At 37.6% G+C, this 19,923-nt stretch overlaps 1 protein-coding gene across 1 annotated transcript in view; it reads right to left on the bottom strand.

The window, feature by feature from the left end:
- Positions 1–1,894: 1,894 nt before the first annotated feature.
- The window catches only part of LOC130913575 (two pore channel protein 1-like), a 44,837-nt gene continuing 26,808 nt past the window's right edge, over positions 1,895–19,923 (bottom strand). The window contains exons 21-27 of the mRNA XM_057832277.1: positions 19,519–19,634; positions 15,030–15,076; positions 14,898–14,966; positions 14,721–14,817; positions 14,488–14,621; positions 7,568–7,660; positions 1,895–3,579 (exon numbers count right to left, since the gene is read on the bottom strand). Of these exons, the coding sequence (XP_057688260.1) occupies positions 3,436–3,579; positions 7,568–7,660; positions 14,488–14,621; positions 14,721–14,817; positions 14,898–14,966; positions 15,030–15,076; positions 19,519–19,634 (700 nt within the window). The 3' untranslated portion in view covers positions 1,895–3,435. The remainder of the gene's footprint in view (positions 3,580–7,567; positions 7,661–14,487; positions 14,622–14,720; positions 14,818–14,897; positions 14,967–15,029; positions 15,077–19,518; positions 19,635–19,923) is intronic.

Raw genomic sequence — 19,923 nt, 5'->3', positions numbered from 1 at the left:
TCGGCGATTAGCCTAGCAATGATCTTAATTGTGGTTGTCAGCCCAAAACCCTCTAAATATATATTAAATGCATTTTACCAGATATAAAATGACTACTACATAATCTGTGGTAATCGTTTGGAGCCCAGTTTTCTCGTCGAATTGCAGCAGCCCATCTCGCTCTCTTCTCTCCGGGTCTCTCGGAATCTGGTAGAACTTCAAGTCTCTCCGTCTTCTCCGTCTATCTTCTCTGTTATTGCAACCGACCGCCACACACGTCTTCACCATTTTGATTATTAATGTTAAGGAGCAGAAAAACACGTCGTAAATAGGAGGAATGTACGTAGCCGTAATAGGGAAACATGATGTGTTGACGGACAATTGGGCGGCACCAGTCAGGAGGAAGGAGTTGTGACGTCACGTGGGTAGGGTCTATAGAGGAAACCAACCACCACCACTGATATCGCTTGGAGAGATCATGATGAATGGCACCCTAAATTTCTTTAAAGTTTTAAATCTTTAAAAAAAAAAAAAAAAAAAGTGCCGTAGGTGTCAGCAGTTGAGCTTGGAGTGGGGCAATGATAAAATTGGTGGGTCTTTTCTTCGTATATGATCTTCGTTGCTTGGTTTGAGCACTTCCGCTATCTGCTTCAGCATTTAAGATGTCAGACTTGCTCAGTCACAGTCTTCCTCACCTTAAAAACAACAAAATAAAACAAAAAATATTAGCTACTTCATAGCGTTTGAGTTGAAATCCTGAATTTTTTTGTGTTGGAAGTATTGAATTAAAAAAAATATGAATGTATAGAAATTAAAAATTCAATAATTACCTATTTTTAATATGTAGGCTACATCAATAATTACCTATTTTTAATTTTTAATTCTACATTAATAATCATGCACATCACTTTATATATCTTGGAACCTATTCAAACCATTTTTATAGCTTATTGTATCAAAATGACAGTAATAACAGTTTGTGAAGTAAACTAGATGGAAATTGGTTCTCAAATAAATCGGTAAATTCAAGTGGGCTTGTTCGATATTCATTTTCATCCAGTTTAGGGTCCTGGTTTATTTTATATCATTCAACACCAAATGTCATCAAAATAATACATGTAAATTAAAAAGTCAATTACGTTGCAAAACTTTCTTACCTCAAGTGATGAAAGCGAAGCTCACAATCTCCGGTGTCCACTACGTCACCAGCTCCCAGTGAAACTTATTTTTCTTAGACAATTCTTGCATACAGCAAAGTCCTTGTTCACCTTACTTCCTTTCTTGTTGGTGTAAAATCTAAAGTGTGTCCCCATTTGTGATTTGTAGCAATATTTTTCTCACTTTTTTCCTCCACCGTTCTCACGGAGCTTTTTTATTGTTTCAACCCACTTGGAGCTTCCTCTCTTCTTCTCTAGACAACTTGTGCGCACTTTACCCTCACCGCTACTCCCGAGCGCCCCTAGTGGACCGCCAAGGAATTGCTCAACAAACATTGAGCAGTTTACAGCATCCATACTCCATTGTATGGCCAATATGTTAAATAAAAGTATCGATTCTTGGCGGGAGCATATCGATAACCCATCGGGTTGCAAAAATATCGCGATATATCGCTGTATCGAGATATTGTCACACTCTTAATATAGACCGTCATGTTCCGAAGATCTTTGTTATGGTTCTTCTTGTGAAAAAAATCAAAAATCTCATTTATCATGACATGAGGCAATTTTTCCGCGGAACGACATGGTGGGGCTGTCCGACTCCGAAGAAGCCTACCACCACCACCACAGCTTCGAAAAAAATCCTAGGGGAAACTGCTAAAACTCGGTTGTGATTTCATTGAGCTACTAATTTAAAGGCATTGGGACGAAAAAGATCATTTTTAAACACCAACTCCAAAGGCGTTATGTTACACAGAAATAATATAATTTAATACAGTACAAAGAGTTTTAGTTAATATACAAAAACTGACTTAATACCTAGTAATTCACAATAAGAGAATTACTGCATTACATGGTTATTGCTATTTGGGCTCATTTGGAAAAACATGGCTAATTTATCAATTGTTAACATGTTGAAGAAATTAATTAGCTATACAGTGGTACCTCTACATACGATCACTTCGACACATGATCTTTTCGACATCCGACGTAAAATTTGAGCCGCCATTTGTTTCTACATCCGACGAGTTGCTCGAAATACGACGACATGACAGCACTGCAAACGAACGCACGGTGGATTTTCTTGTGTGAGAAATCAACACAGTTTTCAAAAAAAGTTGATACAGTTGGAGAAACAAGGAAAAAAGTGATGCTTACCTTTGAAATGAAGATGCAAGTTATAGAAAAATATGAGCTTGGGGTGCGTGTCCCTGAACTGGCTCAACAATACAGCTCCGTGGTCCTCTTCCGACCACCGTTCGCCACTATTTATAAGTTAAGGTGAAAATTATCATTGTGGTAACATTGCCAAGGAAATCGCCAGCTTCGTCAGGTTTTTATCATTTATTTAAGAACTTATCCAACACAAAACGCCCATTGTCTTAAGCAGTTGACTGCTCTCAAGAAAACGAAAGTATTATCTCTACCGCACCGACCTATCTCACTTCGCGGTGCGTTCAGGGACAGTAAAAAGCCTGAACTGGCTCAACAATACAGCTCCGTGGTCCTCTTCCGACCACCGTTCGCCACTATTTATAAGTTAAGGTGAAAATTATCATTGTGGTAACATTGCCAAGGAAATCGCCAGCTTCGTCACGTTTTTATCATTAATTTAAGAACTTATCCAACACATAACGCCCACTGTCTTAAGCAGTTGACTGCTCTCAAGAAAACGAAAGTATTATCTCTACCGCACCGACCTATCTCACTTCGCGGTGCGTTCAGGGACAGTAAAAAGTGTCCGCCATATTAGAATCCGATTCGTTACATTATTTACAGGAATAATTATTAATTATTCTTCTTATTATTATATTATTCTGAATTATTTGTTTATAACTTATTTGTTTTTCTATGTCTAATTGCCATTTGTAACAGTGCCAGCAGTATTTATTAAGAATTTAGTATATGTTTTTAGGCTTTGGAACGAATTAATGGAATTATAATGTATTCCTATGGGAAAATCCTGCTCGACATACGACCATTTCGACTTACAAACAAGGTCCTGGAACGAATTAAATTCGTATGTAGAGGTACCACTGTATTTTATAATTGACATTTTCCACTGCAGCCCGACTTTGTTTAAATTAGGTCACAAAAGGATTCTTGTGTTATATGTACATTACATACTACAAGACAAGTATTGGTAGGTCGGTCCCATTCATATGACGCTGCACCACCTGCCAGTCTGTACAGTGATCTTGTCTGTCCAGAGACATGTCTTCATCTCTTATCAGTTCAAAAAACACCAGCAAGTCCCAGCGTGGGAAGAAGTGAGTGTGATGGTCATTGGTCACAGGAGTTAGTTAATGCTGTAACGTCCAGTATGTGAGTTTAGTTGAGGCGCAGGCACAAAAGGCGGACTGGAGGTGGGACTGTCTGAGTCGGGTCCTTGACTTTGGTCTGGCTGAGGCAGGTTTTCCCTTGAGTACTCTGAATACCACTCCTGAAAGAAGAGTGACATGCAGGATATGAAAACTCAACAGTATGCAAGACTTAACCCTTTATAAGGCAGTCACTTAACACATTGCTTGCCATTGACAACGCTAGACGTAGAGCTGGGCAACATATCGAAAATTTATCGTTACCGAAATTCTTCACGATAACCGACGTAATTTTGACCATATCGGAAAATTTGATAATTTTAATAAAACAAGAAAATATAGTCTTTTTAATCCCGCTTTGACTCTGTTGTTCGGTTATGTTCATTCCCCTTTAAGAAAGCAGTAAGTGTGCTTACGTATGAAGTCACATGGTTATCAGGAATTCTAACAAACAGAAGCCCGGTAGGCCAACGCTAGCGGCCATCACTACAAAGCAAACATGATGGAGTCGGACTTAAGGGAGCTTCGACAAACTTTCACCCGACATTAAGTAGACTCTTGGCGGCCTCTAAACGGGCTTTCGCCCGCTTTCTCAAGATTTCAGTGTCCTGATATGTGAAATTATGGATGTTGTTATTATTATTAGCAGCAGAGGGCGCTATGTGTTTGTATTTGTGTTGAGTGTTGACGGGAGGAGTTTTTGGATAGATACCTCCGGTATGTCGAACAACAGAAAAAAAACCAAGCCTAGCGAAGTTGCTGGCTAATAAATGAGAGCACCAGCTCTTTCGTTCATTACTCGACTTAGTGTCATTTATAATGAACAACACATTCAGGAGAGGGTGCTTTCACTGCTTTCTACTGGAAGCCAGGCCACAGGATAACGCTAGCTACAAATGAACGTGATGGAGTCATATAGTGGCTCTAACCTTGTCAAAACGGCTGAACTTAATGAGTGGATTGCAGTCGACACGGACTGCATCTAGGAATCAGTGTTACACGTTATTTTGTATCTGTGTGTGTGTGTGTGATTTCTAGATAGCCTATCCCTTTTATGATGGTAAAGCATTTATCATAAATTATAATCCAACAGTGAATCTTTTGTATGTGCTTGCTTTATTCTGTGCAAAGTCTTAAATGTTTCATTGGCAAAATAGCAATATAGCTTTAATGTGTGTATGTGTCTGTGTGGGGGGTGTATATGTACGTGCATGTATTAAAAGATACTCTGGGAAAAAAAAACTGAAACCTTGACGTAAACACTTGTGTTGAGTAATTATGTCACAGCGGCCATTAACAATAAGTTGTCTGTTTGAAGGCACTGTACTTCTCTCCAAACAGGAGTTTCCACAGACTTAAACTGCAGTAATAAAACCTCTCCTAAAAAAACCTAATCTGGATGCCTCAACCATCAGCAATTACAGGCCAATATCAAATCTGACATTCCTGGGGGAAATTATCGAAAGGGTTGTGTTTGAACAGATCCAGACTTTTATGATGCAAAACAATCTTTTTAACTCATTTCAGTCTGGATTTCGGCCACAACACAGCACCGAGACCGTGCTTATCAAAGTCCTAAATGATATTCGTCGAAATACCGATGCAGGCAAATCATCTGTTCTGTTACGATTGGATATCAGCGCCGCGTTCGACACGGTTGATCACAACATACTACTCAGCAGATTGGAACAGTGGGTAGGGCTTACTGACACTATTCTTCAGTTGTTCACATCCTATTTACATGATAGGGATTTCTTTGTGTCAATCGGAAACTATCAGTCAGAACAAACCAAATTCACGTGTGGAGTCCCTCAAGGGTCAATTCTTGGACCACTCTTATTTAACATCTATATGCTTCCGTTAGCTCAGATAATGGAACAGTATGACATCTCCCTATCACGCCTATGCAGATGACACACAACTGTACATTTCTGTGTACCCACATGATTATAGTCCCTTAGTCTCCCTGAGTAAATGCAATCATCAAATCAATGAATGGATGTGCCAGAATTTTCTCCAGGTAAATGTGGAGAAGACAGAGGTGATCATTTTTGGGCCAAAAAAGGAAAGGTCAAAGATAAGCAGGGAACTTAACACAATGTCACTTACAGCTACAAATCAAGTCAGAAACCTTGGCGTAACGTTGAGCCCGTGCTGCTCGCGAGCAGAGCCCGCAGAGACTCAAAAAAATTCATCTTTTTGAGACAGGCAACGATGACGGAAAAGTTTAACTGGCTGTCGCGGCCACAATAGCGTCATCTTTCAGTTAGTTATGTGTAAATAAATTGTTACTTTGCTATCAAAAGCTCTATTTGTTAGAGGTGCACGATAATATCAGTAACCGATAATTATCGGCCGATAATGGCAATTATGACGTCACACAGATAATCCAGATAAAACGAAATTCAACCGATAATGCAATCCGATAATTATATACTTGATTTAGCCTCCAAATATGCGCAATCAACAGTTTTTTCCAATTCTGCTAGTTTTAAGGAGGTGTTTTTGCACTGTAGTAATGTGATATATGTTAGGAAGGGCTTAGTTTTAAAGGCATTTTTTTGCAACTTGGGTGTTTACTCTCTAAGTAATTGTTGCCAAAAGCTTACCATTACACAATGTCAATGCCATTGTTTAGATGTTGGAATTCACTACTTGTTCACATTTGATGTGGAAAAAATAGCACAAAATTACATTTTGGCACAGTAACATTTGATCTTTGTATACTTTAAAATTTTACATACATATTTGAAAAGAATTATCGGCGTGACATTATCGGTTATCGGGTGGAAGGAGCAGTATTATAGTATAGTGTATAGTGTATTATCATGCATCACTACTATTTGTCTTGTTGGTTCTGTTATTTTGTAAAAGGAAAACATTCAGATGTTTGGGAAAGTTATGTTTGAAATGTATGCTTTCATAAAAAGCTCAACTGCTCAAACTAAGCTATTTTCTAATGCTGATTTCTAAAGAATGGAAAAAGATATGTACTTTTTTTCTGCTGAAAGAAGGGAGTCTAATCTTTCTTTTGGTGGGTACCATGTTTAAATAGAAGTAGAACTGAAGTTTTTGTGGGCCTTGCAAAATCAGTCAAAATCCAGTAAAACGGCCGGAAGCGAAGGGCCTTGCTCCATTGACAATGGCTGGGCGTGAATGAGTTAAACGAATAATCGAAGCAGCAGAATTTGATTCGAAGCTTTTTTTCTAAACAAATTACTCGAGTTTAGGGCAGCAGCTAGCGAATATTTTAGTAGTCGATTAATTGATGGACTAGTTAGTTCGAATAATCGAGTAATCGGATAAGGAATATGACAAATTAAAATACCCGAGCTGAGCCTGAAACGGTATACTTTTTTTTTTTTAAATGAGGATCTAAACCCTAACCCTAGTCCATTGGAAAAAGAAATAAATGAGGATCTAAATACAACAGTTAGTTGGCTAACTTACACAGAAAAAGTCCACTAGGTTAAATGCTACAAAATGCTAAAGTTTTTTTTTTTTTTTTACAATGCTCTTAACAAATGGTTCGGACAAATATTCCCACAAAAAAGGCTAAATATACCTATAAACTGAATCATCAATGCATCAAAAACATTAGCTCAAACAAAAACTTAGCTTACGTTGGTCTTAACAGGGAGCAGTTGGATTAAGCCATGTGAAAAGAGGCAGACCAGAGGGCAGTATATCCACCGTAATCAATAAAACTAAATGTAAACACTTTCAAAATAAACCATTACAACGCCACTTTAATTAAACGAATACTCGAAGCAACAAAATTTAATTTGAATATTTTTTTTCTAATCGAATACTCCAGTTAATCGATTAATCGTTGCAGCACTACTCGAGTTAATCGATTAATCGTTGAAGCACTAGTAATTTGCCTGCAACCTCATTGTGTGGTGTACAACTGATTTGTTTTTTTTTGCTTCGTTGAAACCACTGCTGCACTAATAACATTTTTATATGGCTAAGTTGGGATAGCTTTGTTCATTTTTTTCACCCACTCATTTCCAAGGTTTTGGATCAGGACTCTATCTGCAGATCCTCAAATTCAGATGACTCGGACTAAAATGCCAAAAATATGCTCCTAGTTGTGTTAATCCTTACCTGCATCTCCTCCTCATACATTTTCATGCTTAGGTCACACTTTGTCCTTGACCTTCGCCCTTGGTATAATAGAGAAGATGAGTGTTGTTCGCTCTGAAATTAAAAGGACAGGCAGTTTTTTTTTTTTTTTTTTTTTTTAAAGTAGGAATGAAAATGACCTCCATGAAGTTGACCCTACATCACACACAAATTTACATAAAAATGGTGTCAATCATTAGTGCTACATTTGTGCTGCTATCATTTTTAAGATATTCACAACCCTTTTAGAGGTCAATCAGACCCTATTTAATTAAAAATGGCTAAAAATGGTGTCTATTGTTCAGGGGCATCACTAGACCTAATACAATACTGGGGCACAGTCGAGCTGGCAAAAAAAAAAAAAAAATTGCACTTATCTATCATAAAAAGTCAGAAATAACGCTTTAAACTAGTAGCTTTTTTTTTTGGTATGTGGCATTTTTTTGTTGTTGGTATATGCCATTTTTGCTGGCCATTCACGTACATGCCAGTGACAGCTATGCACGTCCAATTTTTTTGTGTGGCTGTGATTTTTGACAAAACACTTAGTGTTACAGGGCATTGACATTAGGCCTGTCGCGATAACAAATTTTAGTGTGCGATAATCATTCTCATAAATTATTGCGATATGCGATATTATTGCGCCCCCATATATTTTAAAAACATTTACAATAACAGTGAGAATACAGTATATATTAATAGATCAAGTACACCCATTTAAACGCGATAAATATTTACTCTTAAATTCATAAATACTTAAGAAATCACAATTAAAAACAATAGACCATGCCTCTTAAGTAAAAAACAACAGTATTGATTAGGGATGTCCCGATCCAGGTTTTTGCACTTCCGATACCGATACTGGCCAATACCGATACCGGCCTCTCTGAGCATGTATTTAAGTTTAATTTAAAGTTATTTAGCCTCCTTACTTAGTTGTCAGACTCATGTTGAAAAGGGTTTTTGTAGTCTTGATAACAACTTGCCAGCTGAATTAGGTGAGTTGGAATAACACATAATGGTTGGTAACAAGAAACTGACCTGTTTATTAAATGATAAACACAAAACATTATAAATAACAAACAGAAATGACATTCAAACAGTAAAACATGCTAATAATATTGTAAACTGTCTAAAAAAGCAAAACACACAAACAACCTCAAACTATTAACTATCACACACTCCCTTTGATTTGATTTTATATTATTTGTAGTCCATAACATATACTGTACAAATGTATATCTAAATTAACAGGAAAAACATTAAATATAAATGTAATACACTGCTTTCGTAATGAATACAATACTAATTATTAACAATAATGATCATACACAATATATGTAGCGGCAATGTGTTACAACGTCGGGTTGACGGACAGCATGGCCTGGGGGCGTGGCTGTGACGTCACGTGAGTAGGGTCTATTGAAGAAGTAGTCCAATATCCACCTATCCTTGAAGCGTCGGCCATCGCAGTCAACTTTTTTTTTTTTTTTGATTCTTGCTATTTTAGAAATCACACAGGGTAATGTTGCTTAGAGTGCTGCTCTTAAAGTTTTTCAAACTTTCGTGAGAAGAGGCTGATTTTGTGTGGACAAGATAATTGTAGATATCAGGGTAGCAGATGTCAGGCAGAAAGGGCGAAGACAGCGGGTCCAAAAATATCGATTTAGGCATCAAATATGGATCTGGCGAATGGATAGACTGAAGCTTTTCCACATAATGCCTTTTATGCAACGCATCCAATGAGTTTACAGCATCTGAAAGCACCGGGGCTTCCATGAATTGCTCTATAAACTGAACGACTAATTGAAACCATTGAGAATAGAGCTAAACAGAAACGGACAATATAGCGGCCGGATACAGCAACACGTCATTCTGTGACGTCGGTGAGTAGGGTCTATATTCCTTGAAGCCGATTGTGTATGATTGGTCATGCAATCACCTTTGCATGATATAGTTGTGTTGCAAATGTTGCACTGAGCTGACTGGTCATTTTGTTTTTTTTGTTAAGTTAAGCCAAACTTTTGAGCACCGCCGCACCGTGTCCATGGTTGTAATCAAGTTGCAATGCACAAACACGCGCTTCTTCTTCGTGGTTTTCGGCAGCTTTTTTTTCCGCTCGGCAGTCATATGGAGGTAGATTTGTGTCTTTATTATTCAAAAAAAAAAAAAGTTGCTTCAATCAAATAAAAAGTTGCCTCAATCATAATATATATTTTCAATCCAAGAAAACGTCACTTCAATCAAATAAATGTGTTTGAATGCAAAAATGAATTTTAAACTCAAAAAATATATTTGAAAACTTTTTTTCTTTTTTTTTTGGATTTTAAGTCAAGTTTTTTTTGATTGAAACACCATTTTTTATTAAAGTCATGTAGTTTTGCGTTTGGAACACATTTTGGCTAGAACATTTGTGTCTTTATTAGTCAATCAAAAAATAAGTTGCTTCATACAAAAAATATTATATTTTCAAAAGAAAAATCACTTCAATCAAAAATTTAAAAAAATTCAATCGTAGAAAAAAAAGTTTGAATGTGAAAAAATATTTGAGACTCAGAAATTCGCATTTGAACATTTTATTTTTCATTCAAACTGTTTTCTTTGATTGAAGCAATCCTTTTTGTGTTTGAGCCATATTAGGGGTAGGACATTTGTGTCTAAATCATTCAATCACAATAAAAGTTGCTTTAATCAAAAAACTATTTTTAATCAAAGAAAAAAATCACTTGCAAAAATATATATTTTTTGAAAATATATTTTTTATTTTAAATATATACATTTTTTTAATTGAAGTGTCACTCTTTTTGAAAAGCAAAAAGTTTAAAACTTTTTACTTCAAAATGGAAAAAAATTTGAACACTTTTTTTTTTTTGAAGTGGAAAAAGTTTTGAAGGCACTTTTTTTCGATTGAATCATTTTGACACAAAGATTCAACTTCAACGCTAGTTCCCGTGTGTTTGAGTGACAGGCGATTGGGCCAATGGGATAAAAGTATGAAGCAAGAATAATGGCCACCACGGCTCCATCCAGCCATCGGAGTCTCCTGGAGTCCAAGCCGAATATAGGGCACCGGTACGGGGGTGTGACATTGGCATTTTTGTATGTGGTTCAAATCCGATCAGGGCCACATTTTTCCAGACTGTCGCGGCGGTCTGTACCGTCCAGTGTCCCAAATCTGATTTCAGCTGTGCGTTCTTAGCGCCTAGCTTGCAGTGAACACGGCTTTTGGGGAAGGGCCGGGCGTGACAACAGTCATAAAAAAAGTAAAAATGGGTTGAGGATAAGCATGAGAATGATCGGTTTTCTCTCTGCTCTATGTGAGCTATATTTCAACATTTCCTACACGGCCGAGAGTCGGGAGAGGGGTCTGGCTGCAGCCCGTGTTGGAGAGTCGGGGCAAACTGCCAGTGTGACATGGACGGACAGTGCGTGCATCATGCATGCTATCGATCCATATAAACTGAATATAAGCTTAAACGGGGATTATTTATGTCTGTTATTTGTCTCTTCCCTTTGAAAAGCAAAATATGATATCCCTGGAATGACGGATGACTTGTCATTTGTTTTGATGCTTCTGCGCACTGGCGCGTGTCGGACAGCGAATTAGAGCGCATGCGTAATACTTGAATGGTCTCAATGGACAAAAGCAGTCTGAACGGGCACGCCAAAAAAACGGATATGACAAAAAAAATCGGATTTGTGCATTAAGACCTGTAGTATGAACGTAGCCTAATTGAATGAGCAGGGACAAACAGCTTGGAGTCAGAAGTACGTGCGCTATTCTCAAATCTGAACGCACCCCGAGTCTTGGATGACAAATCAACAGAGCAGAGAGTAGACACAACATGGCTGGTAGTTTCTTCAATTTATTCAGAGTTAAGTAAGTAACGCACCGCTTTTGACCAACACTGCTATTGAATATGTCATTATTATCATTTGAAAAATTTAAGTGACGGGTAAAAATAGATTATGACCGGATTTTTATGACCCTGTCAGTCAAAATGACAGACAACGAAAAAGTCTAGCGCAACCTCTGGCTAGCCCTGCGAGGGCTAGGTTTCTAATAATTATGACCACTTTCGATGCGTGGCTAACGTGTCTTACATACAGGCTTTAACATAACAGCGTTGTGGAGTGATGAGGGTGTAAAATAAAAACTCAATAATGCTAACGATCAATTTTAGCTCAGTAGTCATTGCTGGATAAAACACCAAGTAGCACTGGTCCCTAATGTGCTCCAATACAGCCTGTATCATACATTTATCTTGAACATTGCAAAAACTCAAAATCCTATCAGGACTTACAGTTTAGACTAACTTAAAACTTAACTAGAACTTAAAAATGGCTTTAAAACACAACTAGAAAATTCAATTGAAACACGTGGGAAAAAAATCATGACTTTTAAGTGATGTGTGTTATCAAGCGTAACAGCATTTTAGGTATATATATATATATACTGGACTGTCTCAGAAAATTAGAATATTGTGTATTCTAATTTTATGAGACAGTCCTGTATATATATATATATATATATATATATATATATATACTGTACATCCAGTTGACGATAGCACCAACATACAGGACTGTCTCATAAAATTAGAATACACAATATTCTAATTTTCTGAGACAGTCCAGTATATATATATATATATATATATATATATTAGTGCTGAAACGATTAATCGATTAACTCGAGTATTCGATTAGAAAAAAATATTCGAATTAAATTTTGTTGCCTCGAGTATTCGTTTAATTAAAGTGGCATTGTAATGGTTTATTTTGAAAGTGTTTGCATTGAGTTTTATTGATTAGGGTGGACACACTGCTGTCTGGTCCGCCTTTTTTCACATGGCTGGATCCAACTGCTCCCTGTTAAGACCAACGTAAGCTAAGTTTTAGTTTGAGCTAATGTTTTTTTTAATGCATTTATAATCTAGTTTATAGGTATTTTTAGCCGTTTTTTTTTTTGGGTGGGAATATGTGTCTGAACCAATTTTTAGAGCATTGTAAAAAAAACTTTAGCATTTTATAGCATTTAGGCTAGTGGACTTTTTCTATGTAAGTTAGCCAATTGTTCTTTTGTTTTACATAGATTCTCATTTGTTTAAGATAAATTTATAATGTTTGAGGTTCAGCTCAGGTATTCTAATTTTTTATATTCCTTATCCGATTACTCGATTATTCGAACTAACTAGTCTATCGATTAATCGACTACTAAAATATTAGCCTTACATTGATTAACTGAAAATGGTTCAATATTGGATTAAATGTATTTTTGTCATCTATATTTATAATTGCTCTTTACCTAGAAAAAGAAAAAAAAATTTTTTTTATCCGATTACTCGATTAATCGATAGAATTTTCAGTCGATTACTCGATTACTAAAATATTCGATAGCTGCAGCCCTAATATATATATATATATATATATATATATGGCGGAAAACACTCGGGTGACTTGAAGTTCCACTCTGAGACCCCCAGTTTCGCCAACTTTCAAAATTGTCTGATATGCATGTGTGATACATCATTGGAAAGCTTAAAATCTCAATTTTTGGGGGGAATAAAAATTTTGAGCAGGAGGGCATTTTGAAAAAAAAAATTTTTTTTAAACAGTAAAACCCAATCTGGAGGCGAGAGCACGCGAGAGCAAAATTACAGACGCCATGACTTTAACAAGATGTTATAACCTACTCGCCTTGTTTTGATCCAAAAATTCCATGTAGCATGTATCATTGAGTGTCAAGGCACAGCTGTGAATGGCCACAGCTGGATTTTGGGGGGATTTTATGGGTGAAACATGGTAAAATAACAAGGGTGCTGATAAGGAAATCGCAGACATCAAGGAGTGGTCGAGATATTCTTTTTCATATATTTACCCTTTTAAACGTTATTTTTCTTCTTTTTTTTTTGTTTGGCTCGATTATTTATCATCTAACATATCGGAGAAAATGCGACATTAACAAAAAAAATACAAATAAGCGATAGTTATGAGGTAGATATCTGTGACTTTTTTACAGACGCCATTTTTTTCATTGTGACATAAATTGTTTAAAAGTTGAAAATATGTGAGTGAATATTTTTTTTAAATCGTTTTTTTTTTTAAACGAAATATTAGACATCAATTAATGATTCTAAGCTAAAAATGACAGACATTTTGAACAATAAATATGATTAATTACTTTTGTTTTATGGCTGGGTTGAAACAAAAGCGGTTGCGCGACGTCTGTAAACGGTGGTTTTCATGGTAAAACGGACAAATTGAAAATAGTTTGGGGGCTTCATGCGCCACGAATCTGCTATGGCAGCATATAGACATATTGTTCTGTCAAGCACAACAGTTGTTTTGTCTTAAAATACAGCAGTTTCTTTTAAAAAGGAGTGCAAGAGCAGAAACTGTTTTTTCAGCCGTGTCTGTGTTTTCCGCCATATACATATATATATATATATATTAAATTTTTTTTTTTTTTTTAATAAGATCTAAAGGTTTTTTGAGTGAAAGCAGTCAATTAGTCTTTTTTTTTAATTCTAGCTACATCTGAGATGTAATTGTTGGCTGTTTTCAACAATATACATTGAAAATAAAGACATTGATTGACTGAAAATGGTTCAAGATTAGATTAAATGTCTTGTTTTCTCATGTATATTTATAATTGCTCTTCACCTAAAAATATATTTGTTTCATCCGATTACTCGATTAATCGATAGAATTTTCAGTCGATTACTCGATTACTAAAATATTCGATCGCTGCAGCCCTAATGTGATGTCAACATAAATATCTTTAAAATGATAGCAGCGCAACCAGCACAAACGATTGACATCATTTTCATATTTGCAGCTGACGGGGGACCAACTTCACTGAGGAACGGAAATGTAATGGCTATGTTTTTGTTGTTTACCCCAATGCGGTCCATGACTTGCACGACTGCCACCAGCGAGCCGAGGGACGCTGGACACATCTGCTTGTATAACTCTAAAGTGGACAGAGCTTCTGCTCGGCTCACTTCTACTTCAAACACGATTCCGTTCTCATCTAGAATGCACATGTCGCAAATGAGTTGAATATATTAATTTATACTAAACAAATGGAAGACCGACAAATGTGATGGCACACAAAAACCTAGCTTCTCACCCCCTGGGTTCTCTATGGTTTCCCGGTTCTTGCGGCTGTAGTTCATGCGGAACACAAACGCATCCAAGATGAAGGCCACAATGATGGTCATAACCACCTGGGGGGTAAAGCAATGTTACGAGTGACAAGAAAGTAAAGTGAAAGGTGTTTGGTGACACTAAAGATGTCAAGGCTGACCATGGTGACGATGTAGAAGGTCATGAAGTAGAGACGGCTCCAGTGGCTCGTCTCGGAGGTCACACCTTCCTACAAAGGAGGCAGTGGTCAAGTGGACGCTATGTGCGAAGTGATACGTGATCAATTTCTCACCATTGTGATGTACCAGTTGTTGACCACAGTCAGCTCGAAGAGAGTCACTAAAGGTAATAGGAAAAATGTGCGTATGATTGAAAATGGCGAAAATAAAATTGTATTACATTCATCACATGAAAGGGTATTATAATACTAAGGGGCTGAGAGATATCAATAGAACAGTTATGTGGCAAGACAACAAATACAGTGGGGCAAATAAGTATTTACCGTATTTTTCGGACTATAAGTCGCGTTTTTTTTCATATTTTGGCTGGGGGTTCGACTTATACTCAGGAGCGACTTATGTGTGGAATTATTAACACATTATGATATAATTTCACATGTTATTTTGGTGTTTTGCAGTGACACTGATGGTTTTGTAAAGTTGTTAGCATGTTCTTATGCTATAGTTATCTGAATAACTCTTTATAGCTATGGCCACGTTCGCGTTCTGACTTTGGTAGTGTATGTTCAATTGTATTATTGACTTTTTTATCTTGAAATGGATGCATTTAGTTTGTGGCGCTTTCACGCCCACGTGAAGGCGCACTCGCACTTGTTTACGTGGAGAAGGGTGCTCACACGCCAGAAGAAGACGGACAGCTACGTAGCTCTGAGTGAGTGAGTGGGGGAGTTACAGCGAGAGAGAATAGACGGCTGCGAACCTACTTTCATTGTTTATGCTTTTAAATCATCTCTACAGAGGCAACGCCTGCGTGTATCATCTTTTCTGTTGTTGTTGTGTTTTCCACCCGCGATTGGACACTTAGAGCCAGTTGTGTGGTTGTTTGAACGATGTGCTAATGATAGCGAACGCATGCTAACCTGTTACTTATTACTAATAGTACCTAATTATCATTTATTTACGTTGATGCGAACCTGTTTTCTATCGAGGACCAAATTGATTCAGCAAATTATACGGACGTCCAGCATTGTCTTTTGGGAGTTCGCTGTATTGCCAGGACCGAGCCGTAGCGTATCGTATATTCACATTTTGTTGTTGATGCACTGTACACTGTATATTTATTTAGCATGTTGTTCTCTATTGTATTTTTATATTAAATTGCCTTTCAAGATGACATGTCTGTTCTATGTGTTGGATTTTATCAAGTAAATTTCCCCAAAAAATTCGACTTATACTCCGGTGCGACTTGTATGTTTTTTTTCCTCTTCGTTGGGCATTTTATGGCTGGATCGACTTATACTCAGGAGCGACTTGTAGTCCGAAAAATACGGTAATTAACCACCAATTGGGCAAGTTCTACTTCTTGAAAAGATTACCTGTAATTGTCAACATGGGTAAACCTCAACCATGATAGACAGAATGTGAAAAAAAACAAAATCTCATTGTTTGATTTTTAAAGAATTCATTTCCAAATTAGAGTGGAAAATAAGTATTTGGTCACCTACAAACAAGCAAGATTTCTGGCTGTCAAAGAGGTCTAACTTGTTCTAATGAGGTCTAATGAGGCTCCACTCGTTACCTCTATAGACGCTAATCACCTACGTCACAAAATGACATGTCGCTGTATCCGGCCGCCATATTGTCCATCATTTTTTAGACCTATTCTCATTGTTTTCAATTAGTCGTGCAAGTTATAGAGCAATTCATGGAAGCCCTAGTGTTTATCTGACGCTGTAAACTCATTAGATGCGTTGCATAAAAGGCGTTATGTGGAAAAGCTTCAGTCTATCCATTCGCCGGATCCATATTTGATGCCTAAATCGATATTTTTCGACCCGCTGTCTTCGCCGTGTATGCCTGACATCTGCTACCCTGATATCTACAACTATCTTGTCCACACAAAATCAGCCTATTCTCACAAAAGTTTGAAAAACTTTAAGCGCAGCACTCTAAGCAACATTACATTACCCCGTGTGACCCTTTACTTCCAATTTTCTAAAATGGCGACAATAAAAAAAAAAAAAGGTGACTGCGACGCGTCAAGGATAGGTGTATATTGGACTATTTCTTCAATAAAATACACAACTGTGTCTGCCTCATTTGCAAAGAGACAGTCGCGGAAGATACGCAACGAGAAATTAAAGCAACTTGAAGTTAATTTAATTTCACAGCAGCAGTATTTCGCAAGAGCCCGAGGGTCGAAAGAGAACGCCACAAAGGCGAGATTGTTGAAATTATGTATTAAAAAAATAATAATAAAGCAAATGTGACACACAGAAGGGCTTGCTAAAATTTCTTTAAATGTATTGTTCTACGTAAATCAGCCCAGGTAGCCCCCCACATTTTTATCACACCAAATCAGGCCCCCTTTGCAAAACGTTTGGACACCCCTGTTTAACCGATGATCCATAGACGAGGCCAGCTTCTTTCACTTGTTACCAGCTAAATATTATTCAAAAAATAAAGATGGTGGAACAAATAAGCATCTTGAATTTGAAACTGTATGTTGTCGGCGATTAGCCTCGCAATGATCTTAAGACTACTACATAATCCGTGGTAGTCGTTTGGAACCCAGTTTTCTCGTCGAATTGCAGCAGTCCATCTCGCTCTCCTCTCCGGGTCTCTCGGAATACGGTAAAACTTCAAGTCTCTGCATCTATCTTCTCTGTTTTTGAAACCGACCGGCACACACGCCTTCACCATTTTGATTATTAATGTTAATGAGCAGAAAAACATGCCACAATAGGAGGAATTTACGAAGCGGTAATGCGTTAATATGATGAGTAGACGAACAACATGGCACGGGGGCGTGGCTGTGACGTCACGTGACTGGGTCTATTAATGGCCTCTGTTTTAAGTCATTATCGGTATAAAAGACACCTGTCCACAATCTCAGTCGATCACACTCCAAACTCCACTATGGCCAAGACCAAAGAGCTGTCAAAGGACACCAGAGGCAAAATTGTAGACCTGTACCAGGCTGGGAAGACTGAATCTGCAATAGGTAAAATGCTCGGTGTAAAGAAATCAACTGTGGAAGCAATTATTAAAAAATGGAAGACATACAAGACCACTGATAATCTCCCTCAGGCTGGGGTTCTATGCAAGATCTCACCCCGTGGCATCAAAATGATAACAAGAACGGTGAGCAAAAATCCCAGAACCACACGGGAGGACCTAGTGAATGACCTACAGAGAGCTGGGACCCAAGTAACAAAGGCTACTACTAGTAACACAATGTGCCGCCAGGGACTCAAATCCTGCACTGCCAGACGTGTCCCCCTGCTGAAGAAAGTACACGTCCAGGCCCGTCTGCGGTTCGCTAGAGAGCATTTGGATGATCCAGAAGAGGACTGGGAGAATGTGTTATGGTCAGATGAAACCAAAATAGAACTTTTTGGTAGAAACACAGGTTCTCGTGTTTGGAGGAGAAAGAATACTGAATTGCATTCGAAGAACACCATACCCACTTTGAAGCATGGAGGTGGAAACATCATGCTTTGGGGCTGTCTTTCTGCAAAGGGACCAGGACGACTGATCTGTGTAAAGGAAAGAATGAATGGGGCCATGTATCGAGAGATTTTGAGTGAAAATCTCCTTCCATCAGCAAGGGCATTGAAGATGAGACGTGCATAATGATCCCAAACACACAGCTGGGGCAACAAAAGGAGTGGCTTCGTAAGAAGCATTTCAAGGTCCTGGAGTGGACTAGCCAGTCTCCAGATCTCAAACCCATAGAAAATCTGTGGAGGGAGTTGAAAGTCTATGTTGCCCAATGACAGCCCCAAAAAAACTCTGCTCTAGAGGAGATCTGCATTGAGGAATGGGCCAAAACACTAGCAACAGTGTGTGAAAAGCTTGTGAAGAGTTACAGAAAACGTTTGGCCTCCATTAGTGCCAACAAAGGGTTCATAACAAAGTATTGCGATGAACTTTTGGTGTTGACCAAATACTTATTTTCCCATATGATTTGCAAATAAATTCTTTAAAAATCAAACAATGTGATTTTCAGTTTTTTTCTCTCATTCTGTCTCTCATTGTTGAGCTTTACCCATGTTGACAATTACAGGCCTCTCTAATATTTTCAAGTGGGAGAACTTGCACAATTAGTGGTTGACTAAAAACTTATATGCCCCACTGTATATTGGTTAAAAGAAGTCTTATTTCTAAAGACACTTTGTGTCCAGAAAATGTGGAATTCAATCCACCAGTGTAAATTTTATTGTATTGTTGAGAGAAATAAGTATTCCATTTAAAAAGGTTAATGTTTTTGCACGTTCTTGTAAAAAATAGATGAATAAAAAAGCTTAAGGGCAGCTTTTTGTTGTATGGGCATGTTTCCATCATTCCTGTTGAATCATAAGGATATTTTAAATAAAATAATGGACATAAATTTGTTAGGCTACTTTATTAATCAGTAATGTACGATGCAGAGATAATCGTGATAATTGCGATCATCGCTACTACCGTGATCATCGTTCAAAAATCGAATCGTAGCACCCTGAATCGTAATCGAATCGAATCGTGGAGTGCCTAAGATGTCACACTCCTATGACAAAAGTGTGGTGACTCTGTAAACACAACATTTTAAAAAATTCTTACCAAAACTGCTGAGAATATTGTTGAAGTTGTTGAGATAATAGTAGCCTTCCTCCAGCACGGTTTTGTTACCATGTGTGACGTTGCCCTGCCTGTAAGAGTCAGCCACCGTGCTGGTGCTGGGGATCAAAGTGTGTGTTATAATTATTTCTTACAGCAAGAACATTGAAAATGACATCAATATCACATTTTTTTCAGAACATGAAAACTGGATAGAACCCTTGTTCTCATTACTGTGAGACAGACGTGCTACCGATTCAACCAAAACCACCATTCTGTCCATATAAAATTTTTAATAACAGCGAGGAAAATAAGTACAGTGGTACCTCTACATACGAAGTTAATCCGTTCCAGGACCTTGTTTGTAAGTCGAAATGGTCGTATGTCGAGCAGGATTTTCCCATAGGA

Source organism: Corythoichthys intestinalis, chromosome 3 (assembly GCF_030265065.1).
Source record: "Corythoichthys intestinalis isolate RoL2023-P3 chromosome 3, ASM3026506v1, whole genome shotgun sequence".
In the NCBI taxonomy this organism is placed as follows: domain Eukaryota; kingdom Metazoa; phylum Chordata; class Actinopteri; order Syngnathiformes; family Syngnathidae; genus Corythoichthys; species Corythoichthys intestinalis.
This window is presented reverse-complemented; position numbering and strand designations above follow the sequence as displayed.